At 37.9% G+C, this 22079-nt stretch overlaps 1 protein-coding gene across 2 annotated transcripts; it reads left to right on the top strand.

Annotated features, from left to right (window-relative positions):
* elovl6 (ELOVL fatty acid elongase 6) lies at nucleotides 1-17151 on the top strand. Of its 2 annotated transcripts, none has more exons than XM_079479371.1 (4): nucleotides 1-289; nucleotides 10399-10530; nucleotides 13635-13786; nucleotides 15576-17151. In XM_079479371.1, the coding sequence occupies exons 1-4, from the start codon at nucleotides 207-209 to the stop codon at nucleotides 16007-16009; spliced, it is 801 nt and encodes a 266-aa protein (XP_079335497.1). In that variant the 5' UTR covers nucleotides 1-206; the 3' UTR covers nucleotides 16010-17151. The 2 variants fall into 2 exon arrangements, with proteins under 2 accessions (XP_079335497.1, XP_079335498.1); XM_079479372.1 differs by lacking the exon at nucleotides 1-289 and adding an exon at nucleotides 632-673.
* Nucleotides 17152-22079: the final 4928 nt, after the last annotated feature.

Below are 22079 nucleotides of genomic sequence, written 5' to 3'. Positions count from 1 at the left end.
ACAGGAGACTAAGAGGAGGGCGTATGCCGGTGGCTCAGAGACACACAGGCTGACATTAGACAAGAGCTTAGCGAGCGTGCTGGGGCGCAAAGAGCGATGCGAGGGCAAGGCTGGAGTCTGCGACAGAAATAAAACAGAAAATCCGCGCAACTGTACTCATTTAGACGAGAAAGCAAGGCTCTATACGCGTTCAAAGGAAGGAAATCATGTCGGTGCTTGCGCTGCAAGAGTACGAATTCGAGAGGCAGTTCAATGAAGATGAAGCCATTCGATGGATGCAAGAGAACTGGTACAGTAGCTGTTTCATGATCAACCGTGATATAATAACTACAGTAGAATTTAAAACACTCGCATCATCATACAGATGATATAAGATATGTGCGTAGATTAATGTTCAGCCTTTGCAGCGGTTTGGGTTAAAAACATTTAACCATGCATTAGCTAGTGGTGCTGTCTGTAAATCGTCAGGGACTTTTGTAAGTCATAGGCTTCCGTTTAGACAAGCAGCACGTTTTCCGCCCTTGAAAGACCGTGGCATCAGTGTGGTTTCAGCATTGCGTTATTTTGAAGATCTCAACTGATGTGCATGTAATGAGTGGGTCTATATTTGAAGCGTCACTGCTTCCTAATCAGATTCAGCCTGTCCAATGTGATGCTTTGCGTGTCGTCCGCGGTAAGAGCAGTTTTCATCCTTTAGAAAGACGAAATGTTGGATGCATATTTTTCTAAGAAATACACGAAAGATGCCCTTTTTTAAACAACATAGCAATGTGGTGTTTTAAATAACCGTTTATCCTCCCAAGAATAGTCCTAAATCTAAAAGCTTAAACACAACTGCTGTGCATTACCCCTCTTACACAAGTATCGATATGAAATGATTAAGAATTAATTATAAGGGATATCAAATGTAGAGTCAATATAGTTTCAGCACCCAAAAGGCACATGTTCCAGATGTATTTTATAATTCGTTTTTGGCAAATAATCGCGCATTCTGCACGTTTCCACTTTGAGAAACAAACCTGACACATGGTAACATTGACACGATTACTCACGTGTATCGATTTTACGCTTCTGTGATGTTGTAGCGTGTAGAGACACGGACGTCAGGCTTCTTTAGATTCATATCGACCGACCAATGGGTGGCGGCTTTTAATGTCTGCTGACAGAAATCTGACCAATCACGTTTCAGCATAACTGTGCCGACGTCTCGGGCAGGGTTGCTTGCACACATATATCGCCTTGTTTCCTCATGGGAAGAGAGAGCAGTGAATCTGAATCTTTTGGTTGTTTAACTTTTTCCAATGACAAAATGTCAGTGTAGATGTTAGCTGCAACTTGTTTCAATGAAATCTTAATTCTTTGTTTGCCCATGCCAATTAATACTAACACTGACGCACCTGTATGAATGGAAAACACGGGAGCGCGCGCGCACACACACACGGGCATCAAACACTCTGGCGTCAATCTGGCAACCCATCAAAATAATGCAGAGTTGAAAACTGGCTCATAAACCATTCCTGCGTCAAGGTATTTAGTTAACATGCTGTCATTAATGCTGTCCATCATTTCATAAAACTTCTTCTTACAATAGTTTCACATGGACATTTCAGCACTTCATACAGATTTATTTGAGAATCAGATTCTACAAAAATTCAATTGCTAATATACATAGTTGTACTAAAGCTATGTTTACACTCAAGGGAAATCAACATTTCAATGGTGACCGTTCAAAGTAACATTCAAAGCTGTTCTGCTTTTGTTAGCGTGATCACATTGGCTGTTATCGATTCTATGCAAGCTTGTGTAGATGGATCACGCGTAAAATGTAAGAAATTAGCGTTTAGCCGTTGACATTTTTAATGAGCGCATTTTCAAATGGGGATTTGCTGGATTGGTTGTCCATACTCTTGGAGGGGACAGTTAAGTTTTATTGCTGGAACACCTGACAACAGATCAAATCAGACAAAAACCAAACAGATTTTTACCTCAAACCTGACGACAGATTTGACATGGACATAACATTATCATTAAACCATGCGGTCACTAGCCTATTTTTCTATAGCCTCTATGTACAACACATATCAAAGGTGATGTTTGGCACTTCAGCAGAGGTGTGGTTAAATAAAGAGATATTGAACAATCAAGGCCGGGAATAGCAGAGATGTACAAACAGGGTTGAATGGTGTTTAATTCCCATTTGGTTTCAGAAAGTGTGTTTTCAGTTTACAGCCTGTACAGCTGTTTACAGCCAAAGATTCATTATCATACAGATTTGTTGCATTTCACCTTGTGATTATGTGCCAAAGGTCATTCAATTGAACTAAAATACCAATTACCTGTACCGTTACGCAGCAGTATCTGTGGCTATTGATCTGGGCGATTAACATTGTGCCACATTTGCATTTCAGGGGAAACAGAAAGTAAACATTTGCTTGAAAAACACAACCAGGAAATTCCCCTTGTTTTTGGAGTATCAGTAGTGATTTTTCAGACATATCTTTTATGGAGGACTTACTGTTTTAATAATTATTTTAAGTACTTTCTGATTATTAGGGGAACAGCTTTGACTTACAATGTTTTATTTTATTTATGTTACATAAACAAAAGCTTCAAATCAGATCACATGGAGTGCAACATTTGTTCCTTTTGTAACGTTTTGTAAAATATGGTACATAAATATACATTTAGTGTATGAGTGGCAGTCAGACTCTTCATTAGAGATGTTTCGTTAACTACATCACACTTAACATAGGACAAACAACATATTTAAAGTTCTCTGAACCTCTGACTCCTACAAGTACTGCTGCATTTCTGGTCACAGTCAGTCCTCACAAATTCAGTGTATGTAGCATGCATACATTATTTTTTACATGCACATGTTTTGTAAATCTCAGGCAAGACTGGGCCCATACCAGGCCGCAATAAATCGTTGGTCAGTCAGCCTGTATGGATTTAGATTGTACATCAGAACATCAACCTGTATCTGTAATCAATCAAAGTTTTGGAATACCAAATATTTGAAAAAGGACGCATTAGGTCCATTTCATTCAGGCCATTCCCATGCCCGATTGTCAGCATAGCACCCGTAGACTGCACCATGTTGCATGTTGTTCTGGTTTAACAGGAATGAATTAGCCACAGGCTGTATAAGTAGCCACAGGCTGTATAGGTAACCACAGGCTGTATAGGTAGCCGCAGGTCAATCTTTAATCTGGGTGTATTTTTATCTTCCGTTCTCACCTCGTTGCACTGCCCAAAAGTTGATTTAACAAGCCCTCTCTTATTCTAACATAGTCAGTCAGAGACCAGCTCAGGGCTCCAGATGAACCTTTTTTACTAGTAGCACTGTAGCATTTGTTCGCAGTCTGGAGGCCTGCAGCTCATGAAATCCTCAAAATGCATGGCCATGTAAAAGTAGACTGAATCCTGCCACGGACTGCCAGCCTTACATAACAATGGAACCACCTTCTTGATGAGTCTTTCCTGGCACCATCGGATCCCTTGCATTAAATGTCACTGACTACAATCTAGGGCTGGGCGATATGGCCAAAAATTCATATCTCAGTATTTTTAGGAGGAATAGCGGTATACGATATATATCCGGTATTTTTTACCAAAAGGAATAAATGGTTACTCGAAAATCAAAGCCTTTATTAAACCTTCATTTTAACAGTTTTTGAGCAAAATAAAATGCAAATACAGGGTTTTCCCTCCCTGTTTACAAATAAACAGCTTCACAACATATTTTAAATTATATAAAATATTTGATAAATAAAATACAGCACACGCAGTTTTCATTTCCCAATCTTCAAGAAAATTAACTGTCAAACTCATATATGGCTCGCATGTCCTGCTTGACCATAGCAGATGTTAGCGCGAAATGAGACACTTTTGCGAGCCGCTCGGAAAGCTTCCGTCTGCGTCAGAGCTTCTGTTGCAAAGTACTTGCGACTGGGTAACTGGTATCTTGGGTCAATGGTTTTAGCAGCGTTTTAAAACATTCTTGTTCCACTGTTGCAATAGGAACCATGTCTTTAGCAATGTGATAAGCTACCGCCTTAGTTATATCGCACCACTTGCGACTTTTCTTTTCGTAAAGCTTCCAGAGAGCTTTGTTTCGGGACAGATGTTTTGAGTTGCGTGGTCTTCGTGGCCGAAGTTGTAAACACTCATCTTACTGTTTTTTATAGTAATTTTGTAAGTGGTGGAAGAGATTTGATGTGCTTCCACATTTTGATACAACGGATTTATTACATTCCCTACAGATTGGCTGTTTTTGCTTCTCATCGGAACTATTAAATCCAAACCACCTCTAAATGAGTGAACCATTATTCTTTTTTACTAACCAGTAAGTTTTCTGTAGGGTGACCAGCGGCACGTGTTCCTCCATGTCGCATGCTACCTTGTGTGCTGGAGCAGGCAAGCGGGCGCGATCTGGTTCTCGCAAAACGCGAGCGCGTGCACGGCATCAAACCATATCGATATGAACGATATAGGCTAATCCCGCATCGCGTTGGGTAAACATATCGATATATTCCTCCAACTCGGTATACCGCACAGCCCTACTACAATCTTACAAATACCGAGTCACACTATGAGATTCAGTCTCAGAAAAATACTGAAAATACCCTCGACAGAGTATCTAGGAAAATAATTAGTTTAACCTGCACTCTTGAAAATAAAGGTGAAAAACCTTTTAGGCACATTTATTCACCTCTAGTGTGCATCCTTAAAATGTAAGTCTAAAAGGTCTTTGACAGAACTTAAAGCTTCCTCTTCCCACCTCAGCACGAACACGAGAATTCGTAAAAATGCATTTCAAATTTGACCTCTGAAAGAGTGACCTTGTTTCTATTTTCACTATGAGTAACCCCGCAGAAGAGATTGCTTGTGATTGTTAGAGACAGCAGTTGAGGAACCTCTGGCTAAAGCCTTGTTCACCGTGTCATAGATTATTACATCAGCATTGGGGTCCTTTGGCTATATCTGTGTCTACGCAGTATTCAGAAATTCTCATGCAAGTACAGTATTTCCCTCTAACGCGACTGATTTGCATGTCCACGTATTGAAATCATTCCAGAGCTCATTTTCTATCAACCTTTCCAGCATTTTGCGGCACTTGGTTAAAAATCATTGATTCTAGCAGAACACATTTTGCTATCGTCATTAGTCTAAAACTGCTAATAGTCTGCAGATTCGGTTTATTTAGCGGATTTAAATTACTTTGGAAGCCAGATGTGATCCACTGCTGGTACCTTCAACATTGGTCACTGTCCGCTGCACGTTTGATGTACTCAGCTGAAAAAATGAGAGCATAGACAAAAAAAGTGCAGATGAAGGACTCGATGGTCTTGCAATGCATAGACCTACTTTGAGCTGATGATGCAAGACCCGAATCGGTTGCTGCAGGATGTTTGTTGTTTAGGAACACACCTCACAACAGTCTTCTAGAAATGTCTTGCTGCAGATGCATTAGCTCACAAAGCTCTGCTTTTCTGGCATGGTAACAATGCAGCAAGGCCTGATGGGCTTTACTTTGGGTGGTCAGTATTAGGTGCAAGGCTTTAATAAAGCGACATGGCGTATGATTAATCCATCTCCCCCTGATCAAACAGAATAAGATGCCCCCTTTGATGCTAATGTATTCTGAATATTTACTTATAATGTGTCTTCTTTACATGATATTGATTCGCACAGCCCAGTTACCCCTACGCCCCAAAGATCTGTGAATTCTAACACAGGTTATTCATTTGTGACTTGTGATCCTGTGATTTGGAAGAGATTCTTAATGATAACAGATGTTATAACCGATGACTGTTAGCTGCATCACAGGCCGTTTTGTCAAGAACAGACTTCGGCTGTAACTGCAATCAAAATGTCTCCATAAGAACGCAGTCAGCGTATTTACCCCAATACCGAAATCAGTCTTCCAATAAAACTGATAAATCTTCCCTTTAAAATGTGCGCATTCTGTTGCAGCCTCCATCTGTACACAAAGAACAATGCAATGACAATCCAAGGTTGGAGGAGGCTGTATGCAATGCATAGAATAGACTCGCTGTTCTGAGCAGAGTGAGGTCAGTGTTTCTCACATCTAGTGGGCAGAAACGATGGCCAGAGAGCCTTTACAACCTACACCCTTCTGTTCTTCACACAATGCCTGTAGAAGTCATGCATAAATCAACAGTACACACGCTCAGACAGCGCTCGATTAATTAATTAAATACTATCGAGGGAAGTCAAAATATACAATGTCTTTACCAATACAGATCTGGTGTTAATGTAAACATAGTTTGTTATGTAGTTCTAGACATGTGCATTGTTAACGCACCCTCATAGACCTGTCCCTGTCTTTTTGATTATTAATATTACCCAAAAAACAATAGAAATATTGACAATAGAAAAGCATTCAAAGCTCTTAGTTGCACAGCTGCATTAGTAAGCCCTTTCAATTTAAAATGTGCTGGAAAACTTAATTGCCATTTTATTATTTTTCATGAATAAAGAAATTACTTGATACTTAATAAATTACTTAATTTGTATCAATTAGTCACTGTCCTTCTAAAACCTTATATGTGAATTTGCTGCTTTTAGAAAATGGAAAAACACTACTTTTTATATGAATGACTTTGATTTATGACTACATACTTTGTTGTCAAAGTTGACAAGCACTTTTTAATACGTTTTATTGGTTAGATATTTGCTAAACCTAGTGACAAACATAAAGGGGGACTAATAATAATGAGAAATGAGAAAATACAAAAAATCATGAAATATGGAGATGCAAGGTTTCAGAAGGACAGCAGTGAATTGTTTTAATTTCTACTGTTTAGTTGAAAATAAATAATCAATTTCAATGTAACAGAGTACATTTTGGTAGTTATTTTTTTTATTTAATTGACGTCCCACATACAAGCAAACTGAATATCACAGATAATCTGAACTCTATGTGTTAACCGGAATTAGCTATATTAATTTAGTTTCTCAACAACATTCTAGACGGCATGGATGAGAAACAAATTTAATGCAAATCAGATTTAGCAGGATGAAAGTGCCTTCGAAATGGAATCAGACCACACTGTGGATGTTTGTTTCCAGCTATGAGATAAATGCACTTCAGCTCTGCCAGATATTACAAGATCTTAAAAGCAATGCAAGCTGTCAGAATAAACCCAATAATCTGTTTGTGACGAAAAGCTTCAACAACAGTTTATTTCATTTCACTTTGGCAAGACAGAAGTGATGAGTATAGGCTTTAAGAAATACAATGACACTTTTATGTTATGTTCGATGCGTTTGGACAGCACCACTTCAAGCAGCGAAACGTGCTGAGCCAATTGGATTAGATTCTGGGTTCAGGATTTAATGTGATAGAACAACAATGTGTTTATAGCAAAGATATAAACTTATATCTGAAATGTTTTGTTTGGACTAGGATTTGAGCTCAATGGGCCTGATTCGTGAAACACGAGCAGAACAAATTTTGGAGTAAATCAATCGTATCATCAAAAGTCATTCCAATATAAATTTTGAGATTCATGAAATTTTTCATATTCTCAAAATGATATTTGGTACGAAAGAAATGTACACATGCTCCATACCAGGTGTCAATAGTGCGTAAAACCGCACGTAACATTCTGTATTCTTTTAGACAAACTGATGACACTGAATTTTGATTCACAATTTCTTTTATAGTTGTTTTAATTTTAACTTCAGGTAAAACACAGAGCTTGTTACTGTCCTTTTTAACACTGCCGTCCAATCACAGTGGAGAAGAAGCGGGACAAACACTACACTGACCAAACATCATACACAACAACGGAGAAGTTATTATTAATGGTTACTGCATTTTCATAAGTAATATTCTTTAAAATAAAATACTAATAACAAAGTAGGCTAACTGTTGCGTATATTTTATATCAGAAGAGCACCACGTATTAGTGCTGGATGGTATGACCTTAAATTTCCATTTTTTACATCACATTTTCTAATGATTGAGAGAGGAAATACTGCAGTTGATTGACTTAAAATGCCCTTTTATAGGCCTACTGTCATGGTGAGTGAATATTGTAGAAAGATGCCACACTGGTGTAGGTAAGTTAGTCCCACAAAAGTATGCTGTTTATAAAGAGGTGGCATTCCTGATGAAGTGAAGGAATCTGGATGCATGACAGCTGCAGTCAAAACACAGAACCTTTTAATTGTGCAAATTCCGCAAACAAATTTGTAGCTACACAATGTAAACAATTGCCTTCCCCTATAATAACTGCAAAGTTTAGACTGCTTTAACAACTGAATAGCATGCAAAGGTAATTTGCATATATACTAATTATTATAAATAAAATAAATAGAGAACAACGCTACGGTACTTTTTCCCTATGGTTAGCACTGTTGCTCCCATCTTCAAGAGAATGTGCAACCACCCGAAAATGCATACCATGGGCTGTTTGAATAGTTGAACACAAAATAGTAACAATTTTACTATTAAAACATGCATGTGATGTCTGCTGTGTTTTACAGGCTTCGTAATGTCCTGAAGTCATTTTTTGTCATAAAACAAAGGCTTGAATTAGATGTGTGAGAGGAAAGCGAACGCATCATGCTGTCAATCCTCCTTCCTGTCATAGCATAGGCCTACAGACAAACAGTTAAAACTAGAAACACATGTTATACGCTTATATTGAGCAGATTTGAGGGGAACACGATCGCTTTTTGAAGATGTTTGCTCGTGGGTGTTTTAATATAACGTAATGTGAACTTGCAATTGCTACACCTGTGTTACAGTCATCTGATGTTCAGCCGTGCAGTGCGCGCTCCCAATGCGTCGCAATTGAAATATGTAACTATACCGCTCATGCGCGTATATGGACATTTTCTCTATGAGAGCAATATATCGGCAATATCAGTGCCTTGCAAAAGTATTCATCCCCCTCCATTTTATTCACATTTTGTTAGGTTGCTACTTTAGATTAAAATCATTACATTCATCTAATCTACGCCTCCGTTTAGCGAATGTTTAAATAGAAAAATGATGATACAGTTGTGCAAAGAAAGACACATTGAATGGCCATTCACAGTGAAACAGTGAAAAGCAACCGAAACAGCTGCACGTTGTTTAAGCTACACTGGTATTCGGTATTAACCGTATTATTATTACCACGTATTATTATTTTAGCTGGCTAAAACGCTTTGGTAAGCATATTGAAGTATTGTGCATTCATGCAATATAATGTAGCCAAACCAGAGAATGAAGTTCATAGGATTCCGGCATTCATAGATACGTAATTTGCGTAGCTGTCATTCATAGGCGGATTTATGCTAATTGTGAACGAGCGTGCATGCACGGCATGTTTACGAATGATTGGAATTCAGTAACATACACACATTTTATTGTCAAATCGGACGTTTACAAAGTATTTGTGAATCAGGAGGAAAGATTTAACTCGGTCTAACTCGGAAGGTCTCACTAAACATTTACGAATGTGAATGAGGCCCAATATCAGTTTCTGAGATTGCTCCACTATTAAAGACTTTTCTCTCGCTTTTGACATACATATCAGGATTAGATTACAGTAATTTACATTAAATTGATGCATTTAGCAGAAGCTTTATTCGAATCCAACTTTTATCGGTTTATGGACATTTTCTCTATGAGAGCAAGATATCGGCTATATACAGCGCCTTGCAAAAGTATTCATCCCGCTTCATTTTATTCACATTGTATTATGTTGCTACTTTATCTTAAACTACTTTAAATTAAAAACATTACATTAATGTACACTCCATGCACAATAATGATAAAACAGAAAACTTTGCACATTTATTAAAAGCTAGTACTTGGGCTTGAACCCAACTGAACTTCTCTGTAGAAACCTGAAAATGTCTTTCTACTGATGATCTCCATCCAACCGGAGTTTGAGAGGATCTGAGAAGAAGAATGGCAGAAAATTGCCAAATGCAGATGTGTAAAGCTGGTCACATCAGACATGCTTTAACCAACTACTGAGTTAAGGGTATGAATACTAATGCATTATACGTTTTTTAATACATTTTTCTAAGTCACAAATCTGTTTTTAGTTTTGTCATTATTGTCCATAAAATAATTTAAAGCAGTTTAATAGAAGACAGCAACATAGCAAAATGTGAATAAAATGACAGGAATGAATACTTTTGCAAGGCACTGTATTTATGTGGCGTATATCACCTCACTCCATCGACACATCAATATGGCGCTAAGATCCACAGCTTCAAATATGAATCATAATAATTGATATGATCATAATTAAAGACTAAGAAATAACATGTTGTGAACAGATGGTCATGCTGATGGTTGTTATAGCATATGCTAAATTTCCTTTGACTATATTTATTCATTTCTTACCATCTCTCTCCCCACAGGAAGAAGTCTTTCCTGTTCTCGGCGCTCTACGCTGCATGCATACTTGGTGGGCGGCATGTAATGAAGCAAAGGGAGAAGTTTGAATTGAGGAAACCGCTGGTACTATGGTCTTTAACACTCGCCGTCTTCAGGTAATTATGCCTTTAGGTACATAATAAACTAACTGTCTAATACCAAACAATTAACTCCCAACAGATCTATATGGGGTCACAGCACCTGCCGATTCTAAAACTTACAAGTATTTAACACATTGCTGTGGGAGGAGAAGTGAAAGAAATATGACATCATGTAAATTAATATGCAAACCAGATGCCCGTGATACACAAGGTGGTGGTATTAACAAATACAATAAAATATGATCTATTGTGGATGCAGAATTTTTTTTATATTACAGCAAAGGCAACAAAGAATATTTGATATTTTGATAAAGTATATCTATTAGGACCTCTGTAGTTATATATAATCTTAAATACAGTAGTCTTACAGCAGCAGGGCACTTTCCTTGGGAGAGGCACCCAACCCCAAAAAAGACTGCACTAAAATACACTTAATTTACAATTACACTTATTTAATAACACTAAAGTGCTCCACTTTCACACATTGTAATTAGTATACTAAATAAAGTCTTCGGTACTTCTATTCATTGTGTCTTAAAATACCACAGTTGAGTACACTTAGTTACTACTAAAGACATGTTTTGTATATCTAGTTCAAAGTTAGTGTGTGAAAATGAAAATAGCTCAGTTTAATTACATTTGTGTATTTTAGTGCACTTTTTCCACCTGGGAAAGAGAAACGCATAATGTGGCAGGTACCATGTGTGTACATAAATTGTTTAATGTTTTCATTTAGCAGACACTTTTACTCAAAGCGACTTAAAAAGAGTTCGGGGAGCAATAAGCAATGTGTGATAAAAGGGCAATAGTACAATAGGTGCTAATACAAAGTTACTAGTTTCAACAAAAGCTAGACCACTACCTGTTGAGAGAAGAGAGAGGGTTAGTGTCCTTTTTTTCATTTGTCTGTCAAGAGTTCACAGAAGAGATGTGTTTTAAGTAGTTTTTTGAAGGTTGTGAAAGATGTGGTTGACCGTACCGCGTAAGAATGTTCCACCAGGAAGGAGAAATCACCTTTTACCAGATTAATGGTGTGCATTATAGGCAGAAAACAAGCCACTTACTCGTTCCAAGTTACTTACTAAAGACCTGCATATAATGAAACGTTTCAAACTTCCACCTCATCTCCTCTTACATCTTACTCTGTCACCCACTCTTCTATAAACTATCTATCTATAAACATCAGCACTCAAGCAACTGTAGAAGAGACATGGCGCAAACTCCAAGGTCTAGCACATCGATCAAACCACTCAAAATTTGAAACTTGACCCACCCACCCAATGCCACAGACTGTCAATCAATAAATGCAGCCAATGAGAATAAAGTCAGAAAAGCTCAGAGAGCTAGAGGGCGCTCTCGCACAGAAACTCAGAAAATGGGACAGAAGAACGATTTACAACATACTGTAGGGTTATGGCTAGAAGCATGCGCACTTCAATACTGCATAATTGTTATCATGCTGACAACAGTTTATAACTATTTTTTTATTATTGTATGGCTAGGTTTAGGGTTGGGGTAGGTGTAGGCATTAGCTAATGTAATTCCATAGCTGTATCCCTTCTAGCCACAATCATAAGCTGTGTCTTGTTTCGTAAGGCTTCGTCCTTCTGTCCTCCAGAGGTCTCATCCTCTAAAGGACGCAGTATACGGAGGATTCTTTACTTAGAATTAAACGAGACGTCCTTCGTAGGACATTCTGGCAGAAGAGGAAACAGGAAGTACTACGTTGCTATGACAACACGTGGCACTGACACACCTGTCATATTAATTTAAATTATTTCTACATGATTTTAAGAGGTAAAAAGTTGGTTACTTTCTACCCTAAGCAATGCCAAAAGAGTTAAACAAATGTACCATTTTTTGCCTTGCTGTTTTAAAATGTTTGAAAAAAATAACTTAACACGTGTAAACCTAATTACTACATATGCCTGCTAAGATAAAAAAAAACGTGACAAGTTGTAAACTGTTAACATTTAAAAACACCACATATTTGATTGAATGTGCACCTGCTGCTGTTTATTCAAATAACAGACGTTGGCCGACACAAAGAATTGTGGGTTATCTCTAGCATGAAGGATACACCTCACGTGTCTTCTGAATTCCCGTGAAAGTAGTTTGCATTAGAGGGGTGCATATAGAGTGTCCTACCTGCTTTTATGAAACAAGACAGCCTTGATGACGTAGCATGCTTCAAATTAGACCTCCGGAGGACGCAGCCTTCTGGAACGAAACGTTATAAATATAAAAACTAGATGCCGCATTAACAACTGTTTCTGTGGGCAGCTACGTACTGTATGTCGTCCGCCATATTGGAACGGTGCGAGCCAGTCTGTGTTGCCTAGTCTGCTACTTTCCAATGGAATTGGGCCACGGTTTGTATCTACAGGCTGGGAGTGGAATGTTTTTTATATAGCTGTCAATCTTAAGATGTTTTTATTTATGAATATTAAGTTCTGTTATTTGGACTAGGGACGTTAGGCTCGTGATGAAGGATTTTGTCTCACAGATCTGCCAACCCTGCCATACCGGTCCGTTAACAGTCAGCTGAATGTGACAGCTGAATGTGATGATTATGAAAACAAAACATATTTTTTGTTGTGTAAACTCAAATATTATATTTCCTACACTAACACATGACAACAATGAAAGGGTATCCAATTTATTCGGAAATTAAAATACATTGAAGCATTCTAGCAAACTGAGTGACGTCAGTGGACCGTTCCAAGATGGTTCCAGGAAATACCAATGGTCATTTTCTATCGCAATTCTTCAAAATCTTTTCAGGTATTTTATAAAATATATTTATAATGATGATGTTTGACGAGTGTTGCTGTTCAAATGCACGTTATAAACGACTCAATCTCGTAGTGATTTTAGATCGAGCAGTACTTCCTACTGATCAAAGAGCCGTAATTCACAGAAGAGCTGTCCATAAAACACAGAATCGAAGCCTTTTGAGATTCAGAATCAATTCTAGACAGGTATTATAACTAGTGCGAATCGCAATACATTGTCCCCAGCCCTAATTCTAGTTTTAATAGCAGTACTTTAGATCATTTAAAAGCTCAATGTATCTGATATAAATATATATTCCCTTTTGTTCCGTATCTCCTTCTTAGTATATTTGGTGCCGTCAGAACTGGTGGATACATGGTGAACATCTTGATGACCAAGGGCCTGAAGCAGTCTGTGTGCGATCAGAGCTTCTACAACGGACCAGTCAGCAAGTTCTGGGCTTATGCGTTTGTTCTCAGCAAGGCTCCTGAATTAGGTGAGATTATGTGATATTCTATTCAAGTTGTTTTGTGTTCATGTGTTAAATAGGTAAAACCACGTAATACATCCGCTTAACCACCAAACAAATCAATTTAATCAGCATTACATTTAGCCATAACATGCATGAGTACCTATGAGATGTCACATTGGGAGATGTGCTTGACGTAAGGCCCAGTGTTTAAAATTTGGTTGCCAATTTACACAAATCACTACAGTGGCTCTCAGGACAAAGATGTCATCACGTTTTCGCTTCCTTGCTGAAGGAGATAACATGCTCTGTAGAGAAGTTTAGGGCTACTGTAGAAACAACATGGCAAATTCCATGAAAGGGGACCTTTGGTGTATGTGGATGACATAAAGTTTCATTATGTAAGGTCTTAAAACAGCTCTGAAGACATAGTTTATTAACGTGTATTATATTGCATTTCTGTCGATAAATGTTTTTGAGATTAGAAAACACACAACACAAAATGTACAACTGTTGTTTCTTCTCAAGAACTTTTTTGGTGGAAAAATCCACCTTTTTGTTAAATGGGTTCAAACTACAATTTCAGCTACAAAGCACTGCAGAGAGTCTTGTGTTCATCTGCATGAGTATAATCGGTTGTGAAAGCGTAAGTTAATTTATTGTTAGCGTGGACCTTGCAGTAAAACCCTGAGTCTAAAGATCTGGAACAGTGGTCCTTTTTTCGCATGCTTGGGTCTATTGTGTTGGCTGTGTCCTGATGGTTAGGGGCTACCAGGCCATTTGTTCAATATTAAGACATTGTGACAACCCTTAACATCCACAAAGACTCAGGCCAAAAATAATGACTCATGAGGTCTTTGATATACAGCAGGGGACACGCCAACATAACGGACCTTTGACCGTCTGAACACACGCTTACTGTATCATGATAAATTAAAGGTTATGAAGGGCAAATGTGAAAGTAATTCAAAAGGTAATAAGCTACTTATTCAAGTATGCATTCAACCTCTAACACAGTGCCAAATCAATTTCCAGTTTTCTTATGCAAAACACCTCATCTTCCATTGTTTGGACGCACAGGTTATTCCAGCCCAAAGTCACACCTTCAGTCAAAGTTTCTAACTGTAAATTACCCGCCGCACATTTAATGACCTAATATGTAATAATTACTGACTTAAACGGCAGTAATGATTTTTCATTGACTGTTCCATCCTTATTCATTCTACAAGTTAATAGTGTTTACACAAGGCGTTTATGAAATCGTAATTGTATGCTTTGTCTAGTGAATACATTGATAAACTCTGCTATGGTTAGATACTGAAAATTTCCAAGTACGTTTCATTGAATCTGTACAGTGCATGTCACAACATCAATAGTTTTACAATCTATCCATGGTCACAAACCCCGTAGAAAATAGAAAAGATAAGGATATCTAAAAACAGTAGTTGTTGCACAGTGACTGGTGTTTTGTGTTTTTGGTTCAAACTTTTGTTTAATTAAGTGTTATATTATTCATTAGAATCCAAGATTTATTTCTCTCTAAAACTCCCATTTCACAAATAACAGTGTATTGGAATCTTTCCAACACACCCCTTAGGAAAATGAAGCATACTGTAGTTTTATTTAGTTAAGTAACATTGTTTTTTGGTGGATTGCTTACGATTTGTATAACCATCATTTCACTATATCAAGGTTAAACTCTGGTCGCTCTAGTAAGATCATGGTCAATTTGTGGTTTTGCTTAAAACAAAAACAGTTTAATCATATTTAATTCTCCTTCTATATCTCATGTTGTTTCTGCTTATCATACTTTCAGGAGACACGCTGTTCATTGTGCTACGCAAGCAGAAGCTAATCTTCCTTCATTGGTATCACCACATCACAGTATTGCTGTATTCCTGGTACTCCTACAAGGACATGGTAGCCGGCGGTGGTTGGTTCATGACCATGAACTACCTGGTTCATGCCGTTATGTATTCTTACTATGCTTTGAGGGCTGCCGGCTTCAAAATCTCCCGCAGGTTTGCCATGTTCATCACTCTGACACAGATCACTCAGATGGTGATGGGTTGCGTGGTCAACTACCTGGTGTATTCGTGGATGCAACAAGGCCAAGAGTGCCCGTCGCATGTGCAGAACATTGTATGGTCATCCCTCATGTACCTCAGCTACTTTGTGCTCTTCTGTCAGTTTTTCTTTGAAGCCTACGTCACCAAGACCAAATCCAATGCAGCCAAGAAAAGACAATAAAGCGAAAGATTCAATTAATAACAATCAACAAGAGGTGGGGAAAAATAGAAAAGTGGACCAACGAATAAGAGTCTTTACTGTTAGGGCTTTACTGTTATGAACTTTAAGGAAGTGAAGACAGTGAGGGGCTACTTTTAAGGCTTGTGCATATATGAACTACTAAAGTATGGAGTTTAACCTCCCCGCCACTAGGGGAGCTCTATTGATCTGCACTGAGAAGTCATTACGATATGATATCAGTTGAACAAAAATGTGTCTTTTTTGTGATGTCCCCAATCCTATGTATTTAAAAAATGTATAGATCAAAAGGAGGTGAATAAATTTAAATAGAATGAAGGACATTTTGAAGTAAAAAATGAATTCTAAATTCAGTGGAAGTTATATGAATAGAATTGTGTGATAATGTCTACAAGTCGTCTAAACATTAAATGTTACCGTTCCATTTTTTATTCAATCGATACTAGAGCGTGTTCGGTAGTTTTGTACGAAAGCCATGTTAATGGATGACTGGTCCATGTTGAGCTAGAAATGCCACAGTGTGTTCCGTGTTCAGCATCGCAGCACCAAAATTCTCTCAGGTCTTCACGTTTTCCACATGATGTGCATATCATTTTAGAAAAAAACAAAGAGGGCAAAATAGTCAACGTAGTTAAATAGGCTTGAAATGTTAACACTATAAAGTATGCTTTCATTGAAACAGCAGCCACACAAGTATACAAAAGGGAAAAAAGACCAATGAAGGTCAATATTGAGAGGACATTCAGGCCAAGTGATCATGAGAGCACCTCGAGTTTTCTGTGAAATATGAATCATTGGGACTCTAATGCGGAGTTCTACGCCTGGCCTTCTTCCGATGGCTTAAGGTCATAATTTCCTTCATTTAGTCCAAAGACCAACATCGTAGTGTCTAGCCAAACTAGCCCTGTCTAAAGAACCATGAGGTCCAGCATATGTACACGAAATGCAACATGACATGTCTATATTTGCTGTATCAAATCTAAATAACCTGTCACTGGTGTCCATTGTGCTCTTGTGCATTTGCACTGTATACATGTAAAGCATCTATAGAAATTTTAACAAAGAGCCAAAAGTGCTAAAATAATGATGTGTCTGTTTTTATTTATATAAATTTTGCAACAACCAAAAAACGTTTCATTACTTCTTACACTGAGAGAAGCATGCACTATTTCTGGTACATATTTTGTTCATGACTGTCAGTCTAGCTGTGAACAGGCTCGGCAGCATGCCAGATGGAAGCACTATTGCCTCACTGACATAAGGCATACGACTGTCCTGGTTTATAAAGCCACACTAAGTGGTGTGCAAGCCTGAAAGGGTGGGGTTGTGAGTGTGTGCTGGAGTAAAGTAAGTGTGGTAGAAATGCTTCTATGAGACATTTCAAGCTTTTTAGAAATGATCTATTGAAAGTATGATTAAATGGTCCAAAGTACAAGTCACGCCTTCTTGAAATCTCCATCTCCATAAAGATGATACTGTATAACATATAACCAGGTTTGCATTGAATTAAGTGACTTTTCACATACAACCATGTTCAGATACTTAACTGAAGTCTATAGGGGTTCTACGAGTTATATATGATAAATAGGTATGCTTGCCAGTTGGATTGCCTATTATTTTATAAGTGCTTTTGGTAGTGTTAAAGATAACAAAATCAATAACACACCTTAACATAAACAGACAGCATCAGATGTATGGATAAACAATTGATCCCATTTAGATAAAAACTGAGACTAAAACATTTTAAACATTAAAGGGATACTCCACCCCAAAATTTAAATGGTAGTCAAATAAACGAATGGTATGCGTATTTGGCGTGCTGTCCGGGGAGTGCTCCCAGAGTTACACACAGGTAGAAACGGGAAGATGGTGAGTGGTGGGATGCTGTGAAATGTAGAGAGAAGAAAGTTAAGAAGGTATATCTATTTATAGAGCTTGAGCTGATAGGGTGAGTGCCAGGTGAAGTGATTGCGGATGAAGAATTGGCTTTGTAGATTATTTGCACGTGGTCCTCTTGGACCATTGCTGATAAAACATAATTTTGTGTTCAACAGAACAAACAAAATGATACGATTATTTCACCTACTACGATAGTCAATGCTGTCCCATAACAGTCAGTTGTTAACATTTATCCAAATATCTTTATTTGTGTTCAACAGAATAAAGAAATGTATACAGGTTTGGAACTGTTTCCACTCTTTTGTGAATCCAGTCATACTAATCGCTCCAAAGACAGTGTGACAGTAGCTATGAGAAAACAAAATGATACCTACTCTTTTACTCAATGATTCCAGTGCAGGATTTAAAGTACTCCAGACAAGCTGTTCAAACAACGTGGGACCTAGATTTTTATGGTGAGGCCCAGACTAAGTATAACTACAGCCAACACAGAATCCACACAGTCAGGATTCACAAAGTAACTTTGTGTCCATCTTCCCCCCCATCACAGCTATACAGAGCTCAATGTGTTCGGGATACTTCGGCCAAAAATAAAAATTCTGTCATCATTTACTCAGCTTCGAGTTCTTCCAAATCTGTATACATTTCTTTATTTTGATGAACACAGAGAAAGATATTTGGAAGACTGCTTAAAGGGACCACCGCGGCGGCCCTCCTACTCCTCGCAGCCTATCTCGTTTTTATTTTTGGATGAAGCTTTACTTTAAGATCACACCAAAGGATGCATACAATTACATCTAAAACTGAGACCTTTAACGCTCTATACAGTTTTTGTTATGCAACCTGTGAAAACTTGTTAGGGCCTAAAGTCTTTTTTGTATGTGATTGATTTACTATTTTACACATAAAATCATCCTACATACTGTAAAGAAACATGTGAGAATATAACAGTGATATCAAAATCAAACTTTAACGATCATTATTTCATAATTTAAGACTTCAGCCTGGATACACATATTGTGACAGACTGGGACACATATTTTTTGCAATTACTACATTTGGACTTTGAACTCAGGCATTTGCATGGCAATTTAATTTTAGGATGTTGTGTATTTATGAATATGTTTCATGCTCTTTGTGTCATAATATGGTTCCAACTCCCAAGTTTCATAATCGTCTCATTACAGTCATAAAACAATAAGCTTGAAGTCTCAGCTCTATGGAGAATGCAACAAAAGTCATTAGGTCAGGTGAGACTCTGATAAAACATCAGCCATCATGCTGAAAGAGACCAAACACTGGTGGCTACAGTAGGTGAATGGGAAATGGTTCTAATTTAGTTGTATTGCGAGATGTATCACCTTAAGAACACGCACATAATTCAACAATAATAATGAATGAAAATACAACATACTTCTAATGGATTAGAAAATAGCATCTATTATCAAGGCAACAGAACAAAACCCATACATTCAAGTTTTACATGACCTAACAATTCAGGCAAATAATATAGATTTGTAATCGAGATTCACATTTGCACAGCTAGCGTTTAAAGACTATTGTGTGGGTTTCTACTGTGAATGTCACTTTTCACATCAACATCAACAATAACAAAAAAATTAATTGAACCATTTCAAAACTAGGACCGCGGATTTTGATAGATAAAGTAAATTTGTGGTTTTGAGAGGAATTACCTTTTTTCAGACGGACAACAAACACAAACTCTGTCACCAAAAAGCTTCAAACAGTCACAATTCAAAACAAACAGAAACCATGCCCGGAACTGGCATGAACAACTTCTTCAATTGCAGGTTGAGTCACATAATTAAAGGCTTTTGGTGTGTGTGAATGTGGTATCCTGATATTTAAGTAATACTTTTGCACTTCCACACCACAAGAGTTGCAGTTGTCCAGGAGGTGTGTGTGGACCGGGGGAAGAAGTGTTACGTTGTTGTAGGATGCTCTGAAAAGTAAAGCAATAAAACACAGTACCCTTATAGTGTGTGATTCAGTCCTTATATAACTGAAGTTTCCACAGTGAAATAACAGGATAAACACATGTTTCATATCCTACCTGTTCACATCATTCTCAGTGCAGCTGGGTGAGCTGAGTTGCATATCCGCTAGTAGTGTGTTACTTCATTTTGCTATTTATCATTGCCCCCTACTGGACAGGTGACAGATACACAGGCTTTTTGTAGTGGTGTGGACTAAATGGTTAGCTGGCTCAAAAAATAATAAATCAATAAAACATGTCTATCCCTTTGATATATTTATTTACAGTTTCAAGTATTTTATTGGCAGTGTTATATGTATTTGCTTTCACAGAATGGTAGTTGTGAACACACCCTAGACGCACAGATCATCAAGTAAATAATGTTTACACAATGCAGTCTATTGGATACTGCAGCACAACATAAATATTTCAATATAACATTAAATGTTTTTATTTTTGTTAAATACGTTAACAGGTTAACTCATACCAGGAAAGTAGTATCACAATTATGCATGAAGCTTACACACATCACACTTCTTAATCATTCATGCCGCATCTTCACAACATAAATTGAATTTGCCTTGAGCAATAAACAAGCTCAAATCCAACATGCGCGTTGTCAGCGTCACCGGCCTACCACAGTTCTCCCTTCTGTCTGACAGCTCTATTAGGGCACTGACAAGCGTTCCCGTCAATAAAATTGAGCCTTAAGCACATGTGCCTGTGCCCAAATTCATGCATTATCTCTTGCGCTAAATCTACTCAAAGCCTAGAAAGCAGCATGGCTCTGGGCAGGTCACAGGCCACAGTGGCTGTGCGCTGACCTGGAGGATCAGCAACAAAGCCTTTGAGTGGGCATCTAATGCCTTATTTAGTCCTCTCATCTGTGCACCTTTTGGAGTCTCCACAGACCAACTGCTTCCTGTCTGATGAGAGAAAAAACTGGGGGAAAAAACGTTGAAAAGGAGGCCAACTGCAAACACCTTTGTTCACACATTTCCTCTTTATCGCCATCTTTCTCCTCCACTCACAGGTGGATTAGCTCTCTCATCCTTTGATCCCCCCATTTTAATTCCCTACAGCTGACAGAGGGAGCGCGGCCAGATTGTTTCAGATCCTGAATCTCATTTCATCAGTTGGAAAAAGTGGAAAAGCGTGATTCCTTCCAGAACATACTGAAGTTATAATAGGGAGCGATATGTTGTTGTTTCTCATAATCTCCTCGAAGCACTTTCTTGACAGTTTGTAATATTAAGGCATCATGAGCTTTAAAATGTAAAATTATATTAACCAAAATACCCACAGAGACACAATTCTATCCGACCCACAGACAAAAAAATACAGTAAATATAAGACTTTACCGGGAACAAATATGAAACAAATATGCCCTTTGCCTTTTGGTGCGTGTACCATGAAACACGAAAAGTGGCAAAATGCTGAGAGGTTAAAGATAACATGTCCACTCATTTTAGAGTCTCTTGGCTTTTGTATTATCAGTGCAATTGATGCAGGTTCAATTTCATCTTTATTACGGGCTCTATTCTCCCCAGTTTGAAGTGCAACCCAGACTGCACTACTCATCATATCAGACAGCAATATATAGATAAGTGGACAATCTCAAAAAATCAATAGATGTGGGCCAGTGACGGTAAAGAAAGAGATTAAAAGAGAGAGAGGGAGAGAGAGAGAGAGAGAGAGAGAGAGAGAGAGAGAGAGAATTATGTGTGGTCTGTCCCTCTCATAAAACAAAGGTTAGCTTACAGACAGTTGACCTTAGTGAAAACAACATATACTCTGTGGAAACAATAAATTAGAAATCTAGTACATATTCACTCAAACAGAATAGTACTATAGAACTAAAAGGGGTTCTAAGGGGAACCCTTTTAGTGCTATAAAGCACCATTTATTTTGTTGCATCTATATAATTACAGCCCCTCAGTCATCCCAAAGAACCGCAGAAGAACCATGGAAGCACCAAAACATGATTTCAAGCAAAGAACCTATTTTTGTGCTATATAGTAGTATTTATTTTAGAGTGTTTAGAGTTCTCACTTCGTAGCTATATTCTGTGAAGGAATCCTTTTCAGTCTGACATATACCTTCCTGATTACCCGGTAAAAAATCCCTAAAAAAACTGTAAATGATTTACAACATTCT

Source organism: Barbatula barbatula (assembly GCF_947034865.1).
Source record: "Barbatula barbatula genome assembly, chromosome: 18".
Taxonomy (NCBI): Eukaryota; Metazoa; Chordata; class Actinopteri; order Cypriniformes; family Nemacheilidae; genus Barbatula; species Barbatula barbatula.
This window is presented reverse-complemented; position numbering and strand designations above follow the sequence as displayed.